At 53.0% G+C, this 20,370-nt stretch overlaps 2 protein-coding genes across 2 annotated transcripts; one reads left to right on the top strand and one right to left on the bottom strand.

Moving 5' to 3' along the window:
• The first annotated feature begins 1,024 nt into the window (after positions 1–1,024).
• Positions 1,025–7,929, top strand: TENT5B (terminal nucleotidyltransferase 5B). The gene is made up of 2 exons (XM_090268876.1): positions 1,025–1,477; positions 6,061–7,929. The coding sequence occupies exons 1-2, from the start codon at positions 1,214–1,216 to the stop codon at positions 7,081–7,083; spliced, it is 1,287 nt and encodes a 428-aa protein (XP_090125002.1). The 5' UTR covers positions 1,025–1,213; the 3' UTR covers positions 7,084–7,929.
• Positions 7,930–11,497: 3,568 nt separating this feature from the next.
• TRNP1 (TMF1 regulated nuclear protein 1) lies at positions 11,498–19,499 on the bottom strand. Its single transcript, XM_090271506.1, has 2 exons — positions 18,526–19,499; positions 11,498–12,239 (listed from the first exon to the last, which is right to left on the bottom strand). The coding sequence occupies exon 1, from the start codon at positions 19,371–19,373 to the stop codon at positions 18,690–18,692; it is 684 nt and encodes a 227-aa protein (XP_090127632.1). The 5' UTR covers positions 19,374–19,499; the 3' UTR covers positions 11,498–12,239; positions 18,526–18,689.
• Between the last annotated feature and the right edge of the window lie 871 nt (positions 19,500–20,370).

Below are 20,370 nucleotides of genomic sequence, written 5' to 3'. Positions count from 1 at the left end.
TCTTTGGGGCTGATGAGGAAACTGACTCAGAGGGGTTTAAAGTGACTTGCCTAAGGACCTCCCAGCCAATCAGAATTTCCCTGGCTCTGCTGACCAATGGCATGATTGTTGAAAGGCGGGGCAGCTCCAGCTGTATGACAGACGCTGGTACCAATGGGCATGCTGCCCGCGACCTGAGAAGGCCGAGAAAAGGCTGGCAGGAAAAGATATCCGCCAGTCACCCAGGAAATCCCTGATAAACGGGGCTGCAGAAGGGCCTGAGACGCTGGGTCAGGAAAACCAAGCCCCCAGTTCCAGTTTCCCTCTACCATTCAATTCCATAAGGGCCCTGGGTCTGTCTGTGCCAAGTGTAGTGGAACAAGCATGTGCCCACAGATTCTATGGTCCAGGGTCAACGCCAGGGCCGACATTGGGGGAGTTACGCGCTTCACCTTTCTAAGCAGGTTTCCCCTCCTCTGAAAATGAACCTGAAGGCTGGCCAGGCTGTGGTTGTCAAGGGCCAATCAAGAGAGTGCGCTAAGAAGTCTCTACCTCCGTATAATCTGAGTTTGTTACCTTTCTTCAGCTCTGGAAGATTGCGGAAAAGCAGGAGGAGGGCTGTGTGGAGTTGAACAAGTGGCACAATCTCTCTGGACTTCTGAAGAGTGGATAACTAGGACCAGGCCAGGTGAGTCCTTCCAGCGCCACAAACAAACAAAAAACTCCAGAAATTTTTTAGTGGTTCGACTCCGCAACAAACTCCACTGGTCATTTCCCTCCTGTCTGCCCCTAGAGAGCTCAAGCCCTTTAAGTCTAGGGCCTGCTCCGCCGGGGCCAATCACGGTGAACAAAAGTTCTTTAAGAACCAAAGGAGGGAATTCAGTCGAGAAGGAGGGCGGGGCAGGGGCGTGCCTCTCAGCCAATCAGAATCTCCCTGGCTCTGCTGACCAATGGCAGGGTCGTGGAAAGGCGGGGCGGCTCCAGCTGTATGACAGCTGCTGGTACCAATGGGCTTGCCGCCCGCTGCCTATAAAAGTCCGCTGGGACTGAAGCGACAAGCTTTGGGGTTGGTAAGTTGTTGCTGTTGCAGGTGTGCCGTGGGATTGCCTCGCCGTCGCTGCCGTCCGGTGCCTGCAGCCGCGCCCCCAGCCTTGGCTCCGGCCCAGCCGCGTTCCCCGCCCTCTTCACCTTAACCTCCCCCGCTTCTGCCTTCCGGGCCCCCGGGACCGGACTAATGATGCCGTCGGAGAGCGGAGCTGAGAGCCTGGACCCGGCGGCTGCGCAGGTTGGGACGGCTGCGGCCTCGGCGGTGGCCAAGGCCGCCCAGGCAGGCTGCGTCCCCGACCCGGAAGATTCTTCGACTTCCCTCGGACGGCACCTGAGCGGGCTGAGCTGGCCACAGGTGAAGCGGCTGGACGCGCTCCTGAGAGAGCCGATTCCCATTCACGGGCGCGGCAATTTCCCCACGCTGAGCGTGCAGCCTCGGCAGATCGTGCAGGTGAGAGGGCGCTGGGTGGGGAGTCTGGGATCTCTGTCCTGAGGCTCTCGTGGCTGGAAGGACCCGAGAGTCTGTTCGATTCCCTGAACAGCTAGGGAAAATGAGGCTTAGAGAGCGGCAGAGGCTGTAACAAAATTGCACAGCATTGATGGCAGACTATATCCCCTTCCCCCTGCACCTCACAGCCCCTCTCCTCTTGGCTCTCCCTTCCCCCGCCCCTTGGGAGCCCCGATTCCCCTCGGAATTCGCCCAGGCTCTGGCTTGGAGAGGGGAGCAGAATTAGGAGAGACTCGGCAGCTGGAGAAGAACAGTCCTGCCTGCAAGGACAAAAGATGCCAGGCAGCTCTGGGTGCATAGGTGTGCCTTCTTTGGTCCAACATAGTTCTTTTCATTTGCAAACTGTGACTCCTGGGCCTCACTCACACTCCTTCCCTCTCTCAAGGTCCTGGGGGCAGACTCTGTCCTGTGCTCCCAGAGGCCTTGGATCTAGAGCACCCTTGCTACGTGGAAAAGACTAGAAATCCTGACAAAGACTCCCTCTTAGCTGGGGTTGTGGCCAGAGGAGATTAAGCACCAGGCCAGACCTGATGCACGCATGCTGGAAGGCAACTTCAGGTGTCCAGTTCAGGTGTTTCTTCTCCTCCTCAGATTGGAAATGAAGGTCAGCCCAAGTCCCAAGCCACATTTCTGTCCTGGGGAGCTGAAGAGAATTCTGGTGACCCCTGTCCTCTTCCCCAGACTCCCTCTTCCCTTTACCTGGCCTTCAGCAACACTAAAACTGCTCTTTCATCTGTATAGCCCAAGTGTCATGCTCTGAAATACTATAATATGGTAATTGTTGCAGCTAAGGCCCCAAGAGGGGAAGTGAGCTGCCTAGACTACCTACAGAAGTGAAATCCAAATATAGAGGATCTTGGGTCTTCGAGGAGCTGCTGTTCAAGGCATTTCCACCCCTTCCCTAGCACCCAATACTCTACTTCTAAGTCTTATGAGGTGTCTTCTGATAAGAATCCAGAAAATCAGCCACAGATCCTACACATTCCTACCAGAGATGGACTTTCTTTCTGGGACAGTAGCCAACAAGCTAGGTGAAGTCTTAGCTTCCACAGAGTGGGAGGGGTGCTCACTGGGGGATTTACCTTGCTCTCCCTCCCAAGAAATTGGAGGGGGTGGGGACAGATTCTCCAGGGCTGACTCATCTGCAGCCCAGTGGTGCCTCACAGAGGCATTCCTCCACTGCCCGCTGTCATGGAGGAATTAGGAAGCCAGTTGACACTTTTCTCCCCAGGACAGTCAGGTCAACGTTGGGCCCCCAACTGCTGTACCTCCAGGAATGTTGTCCCAGGTGTGGGGGAGGGAGTGGAGGAGCCCAGTGTGGCAGCTCCTCTCTGCAAGGGTAAGGGATGCCCTGGAGGGAAAGTACCTGCCCTTACCAATATGGTTCAAACTGCCTTTACTAGTGCTGCTCTGTGCCAACCTCTCTTCATAGATATGACTGGTACCCAGCCTTTCTGCTTTCCAAGTCCTCCCAGCCAGGTGGGGGAGACTGCAGGTCAAGAGGAGCTGACTTTACAGAGCGATAATAGTACAATGTCCTCCTAGACAAGGATCAGAGACATCACAGAACACAAAGCTGCCTGCTGTGGTGGGGAGGGGCAGCAGAGACTTCAGAGCTGGGCTGGGAGGTTGGACATCTGGCTTTAGCACCTGGACTGTTGTCTGTTCCCTCTGCTGGGTCCCGTGTCCCTATATGTTCAATGGGGATGGGTTCTAGAATCCAAAGAGAACAGGTGCCTTCACCTGGCCTGTACGATTGCATCCACAAGAGAGAAATTCCATCTGTTGGCAGGACTCTGCAGCTGGCAGCTTCACAAACTGGTGGGGAGTTTGTGGTGGGGGTACTGGGGGTGCATGGTGGAAGCACTGGCTGTTGACTTTGGGCTTCTCACCAGTGCTGAATTGCCCCACGGTTCAAGAATTGGAATCTTTTTCTCCCCCTTTTTCCCCACAAGGGTTTCACCTACAGCAGCAATCTGAGCACCTACAGATGCTGTTCTTGCTTGACCGGGGCTGGGGGGGGGACCCACTCTTTTGTAGGAAGGCCCCTGCCTTCTGAGAGGCCTAGTTCTAATAAAGCTCAGCCATATATTGGCTGTGTGACCTTGAGTAAGTCCTTTGCCCAAGATCACAATCTTATCTCTTCAGTTGCAGCCAGAGGGCTTGCATTAGGTGGGTCTGAAGTCAAGTTTTATAAGCCTGCTGTCTGTCTGGCAGCACCTATAGTCTCCCCACAGGTCTCAGCAGTGGCCTGGGAGCAGAGTGGTTCTAGGGAAGGCCCTTGCACAGGAGAAAGGAGGGTGCAGCCGCTGCCCACTCCATAGCTGGAAAGTCTGATTCAGGAGGCTCCGAGCTGCCCTGCAGTCTTTGGGTGTGGCAGTATCTGGGGGCTGTCTGCCAAGCTGGCCCTAGTCACAGCTGGGAAAGAGACAACAGCCTCTGTCTGGCTGACATAGCCAGCCCCATAGCCTGACGCAGGTGATTTAACAAGGATACTGCTACCTACTCACCAGGCCAGATGCCATGCCCTGGGGTGGGCATCAGCCTGGGAGCAGGAGCTGGCACCGAGTAAGACTTAGTCAGCTCTAATGGTACTTGGGGAGGGGGCTGGTTTGCGCTGCAGGCCTGACCAGGTCCTTGAGACAAGATCTTTGGCCCATTTCTCTCCTTGGCTTACATGGACAAAGCTGCCAGAGTTTGGGTTAGAAGTCCCACAGCTGACTGCATCATCAGGCCCCTCACAGGCCTCCCCTGCCTGTCTGGCCAAGTCATTCCCCAGCCCCACCTTCCTGCTCCCCAACTACCCTGCCTCTGGGCTTCAGTGACTGGAAACTTTGGCCTCACTTTGAAACTTTGAGAGGGAGGGAGGATTAGAACCCTTGGTTCTGATCTCTGCTCCCTCGGAACCCTGGAATGGTACTGTAGTAGAAAGAGGATGGACTTTGGAGTCAGTCATACCTGAATTTGAAGGCACCCCTGCATGATCTTGGGCATGTGAACTCACTCCTGGGAGCCTCAGTGTCCCCATCTACAACTTGGAGTTCATAAAGGCCTATCCCCTATAGATTCTGGTGAAAAGGTCCAATGCCTGGCACCCAATAGGTGCCTAACCAATACTCTTCTTCCCCTCCCCCAGCTGCTCCCATCACCCCTGCAAGATTCTGGTGGCCAGTTACTCACCCCCTCATTGCCATGACAATACCTTCCTATAAGTCAAGGTCCTCCTCCCAGAAGCCTTTCTGGAGGGAGCCGCCCGCCTCAGATTGCCCCATTGCGGCTTGCCTCCTCAGCACTTCCACGCATTCTTTGTAGTAATTCCCTGGGAGGCAAGGAGGGCAGCCCCTCCACAGGAACGCTGACTTGGCAGCAATGCTTGCAGAGTCGCTCAGGATAGGAATGCTGCCTGGTCACTTTCAGGACAGTATGTGAAGTTCTCTGGGAGGCTCAGAAAATGGAGTGTTCAGCTCAGCTCCCCTCTTCTCCCCAACCGGGTCCTAGGCCTGGGAAGACTCCTCTGGCTAGAGCAGCAGGTTCAAGAAGACTTGTAGCTTTCCCTGTCATATGCTCCTGTGTCAGCAGGTGGGATCTGCTATATCTCTTCCCACTTGGTTTGGGAAGCTTCCTGAGATTTTGACCTATCCCCTCTCCCAAGAGTGGAAACGGTCTGGGTTTTAACTTCCAGTCCTACCATTTCTGAATGGCTTCCCCTCTGAGTGTTAGATATTTCACCCCTGTAAGCCTCAGTTCTCTCATCTGTAAAATTAGTATATTTGCTTCATTGTATCCTTGTAGAGATGAATTAAAATGAGTATCTCAGAGTCAAAAAGTGTGCCTGGACTTGAGAGTCCAACTGACCTGAGTTCTAGTCTCAGCCTGATCCCTCTCTCACCTTGGATGTGTTTGTTAACCTCTCTGTACCTCAGATCCCCCGTCTATAAACTTGGATAATAATACTTAAACATAGGTTTATTGTGAGGAATAATGTAATAATGTGTGTGAACTGACAATTATGTTCCCAACACATTTGAGCAGTTACCATCATGGCTAACACAAAACCAAGTATTTTACTTACAGTTTCAGAGAGGTAGAATAGCATAGTGGGTAAGACATGGGCTCTGTCTGAGTTCAATTCCCAGCTCTGCATTCACCAGCTGGGTGACCTTGAGCAAGTTATCTGGCTCCTCTGTGCTTCCATTTCCCCATCTGTAAAGTGGGGATAATAGTAGTACCTACCTCATAGGGTTATTGTGAGAATTACGTGAATTTATATCCTAACGTATAAAGTGCTTAGGTCAGTACCTGGCTTTTAGTAAGTTCTATGCTTGTGTTTGTTATCATTATTGCTGTGCTTTCTGAGGCTTTCCTCCAATAGGCAACTCTCTAGCTTAGGAAATCGAGGCTTAGAGAATTAAATGTCTTTCCAAAGGCACCACAACTGATATATTGTCACTATTACATGGAAGCCCATAGTGGACCTCAGGAGCCCAGGCTCCTGACACCTCTCCTTTCTGCTGTCCCCTCCACAGGTTGTCCGCAGCAGTCTGGAAGCACAGGGACTGCGCGTGCATAGTGTGCGGCTGCATGGCTCCGCTGCCAGCCACGTGCTGCACCCCGAGAACGGCCTGGGCTATAAGGATCTGGACCTAGTGTTCCGCGTGGACCTGCGCAGTGAGACCTCCTTCCAGCTAACCAAGGAGGTCGTGCTGGCCTGCCTGCTGGACTTCTTGCCTGCTGGTGTGAGCCGGGCCAAGATCACGCCACTGACACTCAAGGAGGCATACGTGCAGAAGCTGGTGAAGGTGTGCACGGACACAGACCGCTGGAGCCTCATTTCACTGTCCAACAAGAGTGGCAAGAACGTGGAGCTCAAATTTGTGGACTCAGTCAGGCGCCAGTTCGAGTTCAGTGTAGACTCCTTCCAGATCATCCTGGACTCCCTGCTGCTCTTTGGCGAGTGCTCATCCACAGCCATGTCTGAGGCCTTCCATCCGACTGTGACAGGCGAGAGTCTGTACGGGGACTTCAACGAAGCCCTGGAGCACCTGCGGCACAGAGTCATTGCCACACGCAGCCCTGAAGAGATCCGCGGTGGTGGCCTCCTCAAGTACTGCCACCTCCTGGTGCGTGGCTTCCGGCCACAGCCCAGCACCGACGCGCGGGCCCTGCAGCGCTACATGTGCTCCCGCTTCTTCATCGACTTCCCAGACCTCGTGGAGCAGCAGCGCACGCTGGAGCGCTACCTGGAGGCCCACTTCAGTGGGGCTGACTCAGCCCGCCGCTACGCCTGCCTCGTGACGCTGCACCAAGTGGTCAATGAAAGCACCGTGTGCCTCATGAGCCATGAGCGCCGCCAGACGCTGGACCTCATCGCCACCATGGCGCTCCAGGCACTGGCTGAGCAAGGCCCGGCTGCTGCCGCCGCCCTGGCCTGGCGCCCTCCAGGCCCCAGCGGAGTTGTGCCTGCTACTGTTAACTACTATGTGACCCCTGTGCAACCTCTGCTGGCTGGGGCCCACTCCTGCTATCCCACCTGGCTGCCTTGTAACTGACTCAGACCCTGGCCAGGAGCGGCTGGGCCTCCCCAGATGGAGGGGGGCCTCCAAGTGTGTGTGGAGGGCATGACCAGAGACAGGCAACTTGTGCCAGGTAGCCCAGCACTGCTACAGGGTTGGGCCTTCGACTGACCAGATCAGACTCCCCGAGTGAGGCCCTTGTGGGCTTAAGGCCAAGCTGGGGCTGTTGGCAGATGGACCCTTTGCTTATTGCAGCACACTTTTAAACCAGCATGATTGTGGGGTGCAGAAGCTGTTTGTCTTGGGGGTTAACTGCCCTACGGAGACAAAGCATGTGTGGGGTGGTAGCCTAAGTGTTCATCATCTTGAGTTGATTTCTGTGGCCTAGAAAGGGTCTTTTTGGCTAGAGCCAGCCTGCAGTGAGCCCAGAAGCCTCCGAGGGCCTGCAGCCCACACAATGGATAAAATATGGTACATTATGGGAACTAGTCACTTTGGGTCAGGCTGGGCACTCTCAGGGCCTGGTGGTCCAACCTGGCTAATCACTGTGGGGGAGGGAAAGGGAGGCATGAGGCAGATGTATGGCCAGTCCCCTAACACCCCTAACCTGAGCTGTCAAGGTGTGTGGTGGGCAGGAACCAAGTGGCCTAGGATGGGACACACCCCATGACCCTTCCAAGGTGTTGCTTTCTTCCTCCATGTCATGAGGAACCCTCCTGCCTGGGAGCTTGTTCTTAGGAGAGGCCCAAAGTGGCCACAGTCAAGTGCTCCCACCCCACTGGCCTGGTTACAGGGTTCTCTCTTTGGGGAGGAGAGCCATACCCTGCCTCCTGTTACTGTTTTGCACTTTTAACACCTGCCAATAAAAATTATCTACACTGAGCCTAGCACCATGCTTTCTTTTGGGAGAGGGGCCTTCCATGGCGTGGGGGCTGTGGCTGCCTCCCCCAGCCTGAGTCTGGCTTATATTATGGGAGGGGACAATGCGGGGGGAGGCCGTTGTCTGAGTTCTGAGCTGTGGCTGAAGGAAATGCCCCTTCTTCCTCAACACTAGCCCCAGCTTGACAGCGGTGCTAGGAGCTTATGTCTACATGTGTGACTTGTACCTGCACATTGCCTCAGCAAGTCTCTCATTCAAGAGTAGTATTTCAGCCCTGACTGCTGTGACTCAGTTGGTTGGGTGTTGTCCTGCAAAGTGAGAGGTCACTAGTTCAATTCCGGGCCAGGGCACATGCCTGAGTTGTGGGTTCGGTCCCCAGTTGGGGCATGTGTGAGAGGCAACTGATCAATGTTTCCCTCTCCCTCCCTTCCCCTCTCTCTAAAAAGTAAATATTTCAGTGTTTCCAGCTTAGAGTCCTAGTGACCCTGGACCTGGCCTCACACTGTGATGCTCAGGGCTGCTTGACTCCGCCTCTGCCCATCCTATCCATCCCTTCCCAGGAAGAAGGTGGAGAACAAGCTGCGTGACTCCAGACTGGAGACTTCTCCAGTAGAGGCAGCTAAGATTGAGATTTCTAGGGTCCCCCAGAGCCAGAGCCCGGGTTTGGCTTCCCTATCTGGGAGAAGTTCCCTCAATCCTATGGCTCCCTCTTTCATCTCTAAGGGACAATGGGTACATTCCAACTTGTTCTAAGTAGGTTCCCTAGAGGGGCAGGTCTCTTTTTTTTCCAAACCTACCTGGAGCCATATCCGCCTGTCTGGGACTGAATGTCAAGCTCACAGGGTATCAGCCAGTCATGGTCCTGGACGCTTCCCTTCCTGCTGTTTACCTATTCACTTTGATCCAGGGATTGCAAAACCCTTAACATATTCAGCCTTATTAGTGGCCTCTGAAGTGGTGGCTTTGATGGTTTCAGCCAGGGTGGAAAAAACAAGGCCACAGAGGAGGCCCTAGGTCACCCAAATGAGTCCAGTCCCCTTACCTGCTCAGTGGGTCCCTGCTGGACTCAAAATGGCTAGAAGGGTGAGTGGAAAAGCTTTCTTTTTTTGGTGACTAAAAATAGTCCCCACCTTCACTCTGACCATGCCCACCCAACTAGGGTCCTGGGAGGGACTAAGTTTGTCCCAGCTCCTAATTTGGACACATAGGGGGTGCTCACAGGGTAAGCACACAGGCTTAGCTTGGTAGGGTATGACGAGGGCTTCACCTGAATATGCTTGTTTCAGAGGGTGAGAAAGCCAGGAACCCATGGTACATACATGTGTGTACACCTGTATTCAGCCCACGGTGAGCCAGCTACCCCTCTGGTGGTTGGGAATATGTCAGCAAACCCAAGACCAAGATCCCTGCCCACTTAAAGATTATATTCTAATGAAGTAGACAGAAAATAAACTAAATTATATAGTCTTAGGTCAGTGATGCTCAAAAATATATGGACACATAGAAGAGTAAGAGATTGGAACAGCTGGAGTTGGCGATTTTTAAAAGAAGTCCTGGTGGACTTCACTGAAAGTGTGACATTTGATTGCACAGACTTAAATGTGGTGGGAAGCAAGTCATGCAGCCATCAGGGGAAAGAGCATTCAGGCACAGGGACTTGTCTGATAATGTACACATGCTCCCAGCAGGCATGTCTGGGGATGGCATGTGCACCTGAGGGTGTAGCTGGCCTTGTGCACATGTATATGCTCACTGCTCTCCATATGCAACCTGCATCGGTGTAAGAAGCAGGAGAGCGTGAGACAGGAGTTCCCAGTAATATTATCATTTCCAGAGTGTTTTACTCCAGGCCAAAGCTGTGCTAAGGCCTTCCGGTCATTGCCTCTCATTTCATCTTCACACCACGAGAGAAGAGCAAGGATTAGTTCCATGTGACAGAGCAGGAAACTAATGCCAGAGAGGTCAGAGAAGTTCCTGACTCCAAAGCCATTGCTGTTAAACCTTGCACTATCCTGCCCTTGTACTGACTTCCCATGGATGAGCATGAGTTTGTCTCCTATACATGTCTGACTGGGCATGTTGGCAAGTGACAGAGATGAGTTTGTATTTCTGTGACCTTTGCCATTTTATGTATGGCTATGGCAGTGTAGCAGTGTGACAAGACGGACACTTCCTTGATGTACATGTGACAACAGCCATGACTTGTGGTGACTTCGTCAGAGGCTGGTGGTGACAACAGGCATGCCTGAGTGTATGTTTGGTGATGGGCCTTGGGTGTGAGAAAAACATTGACTCAGGGGCGGCTCTCTCGTGGACAATTTCTGCAACCTTCTAAGATGCCAGGACAGGCAGGAATCAAGAACTGGAAATCAGCAGGCCAAAGAGGGGAAGGGTGAGGAAGGAAAGCCTCCATCCTCCGCCCGCCACCCCCAACCCCACAGTGCTCTCCACGCAACAGCCCACCAACCTCTTGTGACCGCAGCAGGTGGGGGGGACCCCAGAGGGAGAAAGAAGCATTACTGTAAACATCAGGGAGCAGGAGATACGATCCCCACCTCCCAAGCAGTGTTGGCCAGTCCAGTCCACTATGCACCCTACTCCCTGCTCTGTGCCCTGAGGGGGGTGACCTCTAGGGACTGTACATCAGTGACTCCCTTGTCCCCTACCTTCCTTTGGGGTTTGGCCAATGAGAGGCCCCAGCAGGAAACTGGAGGAGAATGGGGTGTTTATTCCCCTGCTCTGCCCACCAGGTTGTCATAGCTGGCTATATCTCTCAAAGGCCACTGTTCCTGTCAGGGACCCTCTCCACATGGCTGTACTCTCATCCCTTTGCCCTTCCCTCCTCTCCCCGACTTTAAGCCCAGGGGTTGTAAAGGCTTCACACTCTTGCCAGCCCCTGAGAGCTGCACCATCCTATTAGTTTCTTAAGCCCACATCTTTGGAAATAGTCTCTTTTAAATCTCTTCCCAGTTTGAGTGTGCCCTGTCTCCTGCTGGGACCCTGACTGACAAACAGGTCCATACAGTCACGAGCACAGTCATGCTGCCATGTTATCACAAACATGCATGATCTCCCCTCCCTCCTGGTCACACAGTCTCACATGTGTGTTCCCACCCCTTAACTTCCTCATCACAGCCTCAATCAGGGAAGACTTCCTGGAGAGGATCAGCTTTGAACCAGGTCAAGGGAGAAATTAAGTCTTCAAATCCCTGAACAGTCCCAAGATTGCCAAATGAAACTAAACAGAAGCTGCTCAAGGAACCGCCAACTTCAAGAGTGGTGACAGCCCTGGCCGGTGTGGCTCAGTGGATCGAACACTGGCCAGCAAACCAAGGGGTTGCCAGCTCGATTCCCGGTCAGGGCACATGCCTGGGTTGTGTGCCAGGTCCCTGGATGGGGGTGTGTGAGAGGCAACCACACATTGATGTTTCTCTCCCTCTCTTTCTCCCTCCTTTCCCCTCTCTCTAAAAATAAATAAAATTTTAAAAAAATTTAAAAATAAAGAGTGGTGACAGACACAAAAGAAAGGAGGCAAGGACGCTGGCAAAGTAAACCTCAAAACCACATGCATTATCTCATATTTTGAAATTTATTCTTCCTGAATGTATGAATCAGGAGACTGACTCAATATACATTCATTTTGCAGACTTCTACAAGCTCTGGGTTGTATATGAGTAAATGTGGCCTCCTTCCCTCCCTTACCAGGATATTTGAATAAGCGTGATTCCTTCTCTCATTTAAAACTTCTTAGAATTTTTATGTGGCCACTACCTCTTTCTGAGAAAGAGGTGTGTCGCCCCAGAAGCCAAAGCTGATCACCTTTCTGAGGGCCACAGGCATGCTCCCACACGGACAGGGCAAGGACGGTGAATGAGGAAGACAGGGATTTCTCAAACCGGTTTCCCTCAAACAGGTCTCCAAGCTGTTAGACCGAGAAGCAATGGCACCTACCAAGCTACATTGTGACTTGTTTAAGAATGATGACTATATTTTTAAAAGAAATCCTTTCATATTAGAAATGTTTGCTACACTCTTAAATAATCTGATTGTGTCTTACAGACCTGTAGGAACACTTCCAATTGTACAGTGTAAGCCAAAGTCAAATGTGGCATACATAAAGGAACTCATAGCACAGGCAACTTCCCCAGAATCCAGCCCCTTGCCTCTGTAAAACAAAGGGTTCGCCTGAAGTGAAGAGGGTTCAGCTGCGTAGGGTTGACTGAAGAATTCTTCCTGAAGGAGGTGCTCAGGGAAGGAACAGAATCCAGGACTTCAGATCCATAGAGCGGAGGCTCTGAGTTACTGGGAGGAGCTGGAGAGAACAATTTCAAGAGCTTCAATTACCTCTTTTCCACAGCCATCCAGCCCCACCCAAACACTTCATCATCTGCCTCCTTAAGAGGGGCCATTGCAGAGAGAAGGTGCCAGGGCAATATTATGGAACTGGGCTCCACTGACTCCACCCTGGAAGAGGTGGGGGCTAGTGGAGTAAGCAGAGGTTCTCTTGAGCCTTTGTCCTTGGCTGGGATCCCCACTGGTCTGAGCAGCTGGAATGGAATGTTCCTGGGCTAAAAAGCCTGCCCCTTCCTCCATCTCTCCCCTTATGGAATTCCCCAGGCCCGTGGTGGGGGAGAGGGGGCCCGTTCCAGGGATTCCTGATATGGCCATGCTCTGGGGAAGCAAAGGCCCACACTGCCTGGGGGCTAAGTCCTGGCAGCCTCTCCTAGGCTGGGCAGATCCACTCCATTACACATTTACAGATCTCCACTATGTGCCAGACACTGAGTGTGACCTCTCATTTAATACTCAGAAGTTATCTCCTCCCTAGCTGCCCGAAATGCACGTGTGCACGCACACACACAGAAAAGAAACTGCTTTAAGGGAGAAGGTAAGTTATCTGCCCAAGGTCTCTCAGCTGAGAAGTTCCAGGCCAGGACAAAATCCCAGGTCTGTCTTGTTGCCAGCCTGGGGTACTTTATGCCCCACCACAGAGCCTATCACCCTCCTCCTCTGTCACCCCAGGCTCTTTGCTCTCTGGCACCAAACATCCCAGCCCAGTTGTACAGGGAGGAGGCAGCCTTCCGAGGCACCTGCAGGCCCTCAGCATCATTTTCCTGCCCTTGCCTGAAACCAGGTGTGCTGACTCAACCTGACTCACCATTCTCCTTCCCCCACACAAAGAGGCTCGAGGCTCGGGAGCCAGCCTCTAGGGATATGCCCAGACTTCGGAGAGTTGCACCTTCTGCTACCCCTCCAACATCTTACCACATCACTCCCAGAACCAAGGACCAGGGGTCACTGGACCCAGACATAAAGGTGAGAGCCCAGAAACCCCCCACATTCACCTGGTAAATAAAAAGCCACATAGGACTTCTGGCTAAGATGGAGGCCTAGACATGCTGTGTCTCCCTCCACTACTAAGAAGGAATATAACTGTCTCAAAACTAGAGACAACCAGAAGTTCCAGAAAATCTAGCTGCATGGAAGTCCAGCAAACAAAGATATAAAGAAGACATACTCATGCAGACAGGTAGGAGGGGGTGGAGCCAGGGCAGAGAGGATGCGGTGTGATGGCAGCAGCAGCAGCAGCAACTGCAGGCCTGCGGAAAGCGTGGTCACACGTTTTAAAAAGTAGGGAGGGATACTTGGGGAGCGCTCCCAGCACCACACCTGACCACACAGCTCACAGTCCCTGGGGAAAATAAACCTTCATTGCTTCTGACTATGCAAACCAATGGTGGTTGGGGCAGAGGAAGAAATTACCAGTCTCTCAGCAGAATGCACTTGTTAGAGGCCCCCACAGCCCTAGAACATCTGCAGACCCACCCACTCTGGGAATAATGACCCGGGCAACAGCTAGAGAGATGACAGTCCCATACGAAGTGAGAGGAGTGCCTGGAAAAGGGGTGAATGCTGAGCAAGCAGCATTGTTCCCTCTCAGACCCCTCCCCCACACACAGCACCACAACGTGGTGAAACGGGTCACCCTGTACTGACAAATACCTAAGGCTCTGCTCCTTACAATGTAACAGGTGCAATAGCTCTAAGACACAAGAGGCAAACAAACACAGGAGCCTGTCAAGATGAGAAGTATGGCCCAAAAGAGGGAACAGATCAAGGTTCCAGTGGGAGAACTAAGTGACGAGGAAATAGCCAACCTAACAAGTGCAGAGTTCAAAACACTGGTGATAAAGATGCTCACAAGCTTGACAGATATGCTTAAGTACAGCAAAAACATAAGGGAAGAAGTGAAGGCTAAGCTAAGTGAAATAAAGAAAAACCCACACAAAACCAATGGTGAAGGGAAGAAAACCGGGGTTCAACTCAATGATTTGGAACATAAGAAAGAAAAAACGTCAGCCAATACAGAATGAGGAACCGAGAATTTTAAAAAATGAGGAGAGGCTTAGGAACCTGTGGGACCACCTTAAACATGCCAAAATACAAACCAAAGGGGTGCCGGAAGGAGAGGAGGAAGAGCAAGAAATTGAAAGCTTATGTGAAAAAATAATGAAGGAAAATTTCCCAAATTTGGTGAAGGAAATAGACATACAAGTCCAGGAAGCACAGGGAGTCCCCAACAAGTTGGACCCAAAGAGGACCACACCAACACACACCATAATTAAAATGCCAAAGGTTAAAGATAAAGAGAGAATCTTAAAACAAACAAACAAAAAAAAAAAGCAGCAAGAGAAAAGCAGAAAGTTACCTACAAAGGGGTGCCTATAAGAATATCAGCTGGTTTCTCAAAAGGAACTTTGCAGGCAAGAAGGGACTGGCAAGAAGTATTCAAAGTGATGAAAAGCAAGGACCCACAACCAGGATTACTCTATCCAGCAAAGCTATCATTTAGAATGGAAGGGCAGATCAAGTGCTTCCCAAACCAGGTAAAGCTAAAGTTGTTCATTACCACCAAGCCATTATTAAATGAAATGTTAAAGGGACTTATTTAAGAAAAAGACCAAAACTATGAACATTAAAATGACAACAAACTCACAACTATCAACAACTGAATCTAAAAAAATTAAAACAAAATCAACTAAACAACCAGAACAGAAACAGAATCATAGATATGGGGATCATCCGGAGGGTTATCAGCTGGGAGGGGGAAGAGAGAGAAATGGGGGAATGGTGCAAGGATTAAGCAGCATAATTGGTTGGCACAAAATAGGGGGAAGTTAAGAATAATATAGGAAAGGGTGAAGCCAAAAAACTTCTATGTATGACCCAATAACATGAACTAGGAGGGTGGGATTGCTGGAGGGGAGGGTGGTCTGGACAGAGGAGAGCAAAGGGAAAAGAAATTGGGACAACTGTAACAACATAATCAATAAAATATACTTAAAAAATAAAATAAAAAGCCACATAGTGAAATGTTTAAGGGATCTCCCACTCACAGATTCTATGTCCTTGGGCAAGTCACCTGTCTCCCTGACCCTGTTTCCTCATCTGTGGAAATGAGAATAATATGACTCCTGGCCAGGGTATGGCAGGTCAGGACTAATGGGGAAAGAAATAGGCTGGGGATCTCCCACTTCCCCAAATACCTCCTTCCCTGCTGGTTGTAAAAAGCCTATCCTTCAGCCCTGAGAAGCTGGGCTCCTGGGTTTTTCTCCTCCTGGAGACTACCCATTTGCAGGCTTGCAGCACATGAGCCAAGACCTATTGCTTCAGCCTAATATCTAGGAAGTCACCTTGGTGCCCAGGTGATGGTGAGAGGGGGTGTTCTGGTCATTTATCAGTGTAACAAATCTCTGAGAAGTGAAATAACTCTGGGGTTTTACTTTACTCAAATGGTGATCACCAACAGGGGCAGCCTCTTTCCAGGAGTTTCCTGATGGACCTTTTCGCTGGGCCCAGGGACCAGCCCAACTAGAAGGCTTCCTTTGAGCCCCTTCTCAAAGTGACCATCCCTAACCAATCTTCTGCCAAACACTTAAAGCTCAAGGCGAGGATGCCCTACCACTGCCAGGAAGAGGCTGGTTAGGGGCCCGGTTACTGGGAGCCCAGTTGTCCCGTGCCCAAGGAAGCAGCCCCACACTGCCCTCGGGTGGTGCCACTCAGAGTAGAGAGATACCTTACCTTAGCTGGGGCCAGCCAAGAGAGGAAAGGGGCTTATCCAAGGAAGGAACAGGTCCCAGAGGAGAACCCTGAACTGGTTCCCCATCCCCAGGTGGTAACCTGAAGAAAGGCTCCTGTTCCCTCATTTCCCTTTGCTGAGATCCCAGATCCACTGGTGGCCATCAGTGTTCTCAATGCACAGGTCCAATCCCCAGGGCTGGGGGCCATCAAGAAAATTTTTAGGAAGTCATGGGTGGGGTGGGGGTCAGTTTCCTAATCAGGGATTATAGTTATTTGTGAAGGCCTAAAAACAGCCCTCCAAAAACACACACTGCGCAGCCCCAGCCCAGAAGGTCCGCTGGGAAGGCTGCTGAGAGGAGGGCCAGGAGACAGAGCCTTAAAAGCAGAGATCCTCTGATTCAGTGCTGCTTCTTGAGCCCCTGGACTAAGTAGATATCAATGCTTTGTTGACTGAGGAGAAAAGGGAGCTTCTTAGAGGGGGGCCTGGGCTGAGGGGTAGTGGGTAGAGCATTGAACCAAGAGCTGGGGTTCAAGCCACTGAGTGCTGTGTGCTCTGGCCAAGACCCTTGGTGAGGAGTGGAACATCTGGATGTGAAGAGAGGAGACAGAGCTGCCTGTGACACCAGGACCAATTTCCATTTCCTACACACATACACCACTTTCTCCACCTAAAGTCATCTCTAATTCCCTACCCTGACCTCCAAATTAGGACAAAGCTGATTACCAATAAATCCCAGAGAAAGGCAAAATTGCACAGAGCACTTTGCACTATTAGCTAAAAGCTTCTCTGGCCCAAGTGTCCTTCTTCCGTGCAACCCAGAAAACAAACAGTTCTGGCTGCAGCCCAGCACTGCGCCAAAGCTACTCACTGTGTCCCCCCAGAAAGTCCTTGTCCTTTCTGGGCCCCTAGACCCAAATGACTCAAGTAGCTTCACGCAGTTCTCCTCTCCGGGGAGGTCAAAGGATGCCAGGGCTATCCATTGCTTTCCTGGTCCCCAAGCTCTCCTTGGTCTCTGAGACCTCCTTCTGGACTCTCCTTCCCCAGCTGAGAATGGGTTCAGGAAGGTCTGGCTGTTAGCTGAGAAACCAGCCGAAAGTCTGGTACCCGGGGAGAGGAAGAGTTGGTGAGGGAGGGCCAGGTGAGGGCCCCTGGGTTCTGCCTTTCAGTGCAGTGGCAGGACTCTCAGGGCTCTAGGGTTAAACCAGATTCCCTTGACACTGCCATTCTCATCCTACCCTCTCCTCCCCAGTTCCAAGCCCTGGTGCAAGGAGGGACAGCTCTGTTCAGAGAGACTGAGGAAACCAGACCAAGGAGCGGGAGGAGTTGTTCAAGGTCACACAGCAGACAAGTTGGATATCTGCTCTCTAGCCCCTGGCCCTGGGCAGGGAAGAGACACAAAGAGAAGTCCTGGGATCTAGTTCTGTCCCTTTGCTGGCATGTGACCTCGCCACTCTGCAAAATGAGGACCTTAAATAAGCTCCTGGCTCCACCAGCAAAAACACTGCCTCTTTCTAAGTGTGACTTAATAGAATAAAACATTCTTTCATAACTTTATGGGGGAAGAAGACAGACTTCCACCCTGTGCTAACCTCACTACAGCCCTTTCAGGTGGTAAAGATACCCACTTCACAGACTAAAAAGTAAGGCTGCAGTCAATTCATCTCGTGAGCACAAAGCAGCAGTGAGGCCATTCAGGAGAAAGGGAGCCTGAAGGGCATGTTGACAGGAAGAGAAGATCAGATCTCCTTTCAGGTCTGGCCCTTTAAGGCCCCCTTTTCTTGAAGCCAATGACATACCTGCCCCCTTGGGGCCTGTTAAAAGATGTCACCTGCCTCCATCCCTGGCAGAGCCATTTTAGACAGTTGGGAGGAGGCCCCTAGGAGTGCAGGTGAGGCTTTAGGCAGTTACCAAACACTGGTTATCTAAGTCAGGCTGTACTCTGAGCAAAGCTGCATGAAAGAAAAAAATAATCTCTCCTGGATGTGGAAGACCTTAAGTATAAGTATCAAGGGGGGGGGGGGGAATCCTCAATCTCCCTGGAATTCCATCTTCCCAAATGAGAAACAGGGAGAGAACTCAGTGGTACATTGCTATACCAACCTCCACCCCATCTTGGGACCTCATTATTCCATCAGCCCAAAGGTCCGGAGACAGGCGGTGCCAGAGAACAGCAGCCTCAAGGGCAAGACTCTTCTTACAGCCCCAAGGGACTCAGGAAAGTCAACGCAGGTGCCGGGGTAGGGAGGAGAGGATGCTGCGTCAGTGCAGCAAGCTCCTAATGGTAAAAGTTTGCTGGCAAACCCTCCTGAGGTCTGGGCACCCTCGATTTGTCCAACTCTATAATGGGGACTTGGTGCTACCGCCTCACTTCCCAGTCGGTCTGGGAAAGGCGGCAACAGAAAGTGGACAGCTTTATTACGGACCCAGCAGACTCCAGAAGCCCCAAGAAAGGGAGGTCCTGGTCCCTGCACCACCCCTCTCCGCCCCTTGGATGCACGAGCCGCTAAGACCGCACCTCAGTTACTTTACTGGTCCCCCGGCCCCCCGACTGTCTCTTCTTGTAGTTGGTCAGTCCATCCATCCGCGTCGGTGACGCCGTTCATCCAGCCGGCGTCCGAAATCCTTCGTCGGCACCACGGCGACAGCCTGTTGGGGTAGCCAGGGGTCGCAGCGCAGAGGTCAGCGCTGGGGGGAGGCGGGGCCGCGGGGCGGGCTACGGCGGAAGGGCGAGTCCGGCTCTGGACCGTGGCCCCGCCGGAGGCGTCCGGTACCCCAAGGCACGCAGCTACCCAAACTCAGCGCCGAGGCGAGCAGCGCGGGCGGGCGGCCGCGGCGGCCGCGACGCGAGCCCTTCTTGAGACGCGACCCGTGCGCCGCCAGGTAGAGCTCGGCCTGTGCCACGCCACCGCCCAGGCGGCCCAGGCTCTCGGCGCGGTGCGCCAGGCGCAGCTCTGCCGCCAAGAAGACGCGGTGCAGCTGCAGCACGCGGCTCTCCAGCTCCGACACTAGGCGCCGGCGGCCCTCCACTTCCAGCAGTCGCCGTCGCGCTTCGGCCAGCTCTAGTGCGCGGCCCCCTGCCCCCGCCGCGCCCGGGCCGCCGCCCGTGCCCCCTGCCGGCCCGGTGCCCCCCGCACCCCCGTCAGCGCTCTGGCGCCAGCGCTGCAGCTCCAGCCCCTCGGCCGAACCCACAGGTGCAGTGGTCGCATCTGCCAGCGGCGAGGCCTGAGTCGGGGTCGGGTTCAAGGGCGGGGGCGGGGGCTGAGGGGATGGCAGGGGCTCCCGGGGCGGCAGCGGCGGGGACCCGGGTTCCGCCGCCCCTTCCTGGGCCCCCGGGCCGCAGGCGCTGATGCGGCAGCCCGGCATCCCCCGCCCCCCGGCGGTCTGCTGCGTGCTGTCCGCAGGTTTGGCCCGCTGCACCTGCGCGGGGGAGGACGAGCACCACCGACGCAAGAAACGTGACTGCAACCTCCGCGCCGGCGCCTAGCCAGCCAGTGCCTCTTATAAGCACGGGGCGGAGCAATAGGCAGCACAGCCAATCAAAGGCTAGCATGCCCTGACACCGCCTCCTCTGCCCTCACTGTTCAGGATATTGCCCACACCCTTCAGGTCCTAAGTCCCGCTCTCTCTTGCCAGGACATCGGGACTCCATCCACGTCCCCCGAAAGAGAGGGTGGAAAGACGACCGCATCTTCACTGGTTTGGCCCCTGAGTCATAAGCTCTGGTAGTTGGTGCTTAGAAATCATGGATTCCAGTCTCCATCTGGGGAGGGTTTTGCCTAAGACCACACTGTGACAGTGAAAGTCTGGACTAGAACTAAGGAGGCTTAACTCCTTACACAGTGCTCCTTTCCGTACTGCACCCCTTGGTCCAATCGGATCTGCCTAATCTCCTAGGCCACCAGGCTCACCAGCAACCCCTTCTCCAATATCCCTGGGTGTGGGGTAAGTGAGGACATGGCCCCTCCGCGACCTCAGAGAACAGATGGCTGCCTGGCCAGCAGCCATAAGGAAACAGGAAAACAGTCTGTATCTGGATGTCCCAGTCCTCTCAAGGCTCCTGTGTTTATCACAAAGGTGTAGAATTTTCACACGCTAGGCCCTCCCTAACCCTATAAGTAGCACCAAGGCTGGGTGCGGGGTACAGTCTCTCACACCGGTGCACTGCCATTGGTGCATTTCCCTGCAGCGAGCGTAATAAATGGCATGGCCACATCTGCTGGTCCTCCAGGTGGTTTTTCCGGAATAATATCATGAACACAAGTGCAGCTCCCTGGTTTGGAGCTCCTGCGTTACACTGGGGCAGTGGAGAGATTAACGCAGGAGTGCGACTGGTGTCCAGGTGGGGCTCTGATTAGGTTGG

Source organism: Furipterus horrens, unplaced genomic scaffold, assembly GCF_987537825.1.
Source record: "Furipterus horrens unplaced genomic scaffold, mFurHor1.1.pri manual_scaffold_3, whole genome shotgun sequence".
NCBI lineage: Eukaryota > Metazoa > Chordata > Mammalia > Chiroptera > Furipteridae > Furipterus > Furipterus horrens.
This window is presented reverse-complemented; position numbering and strand designations above follow the sequence as displayed.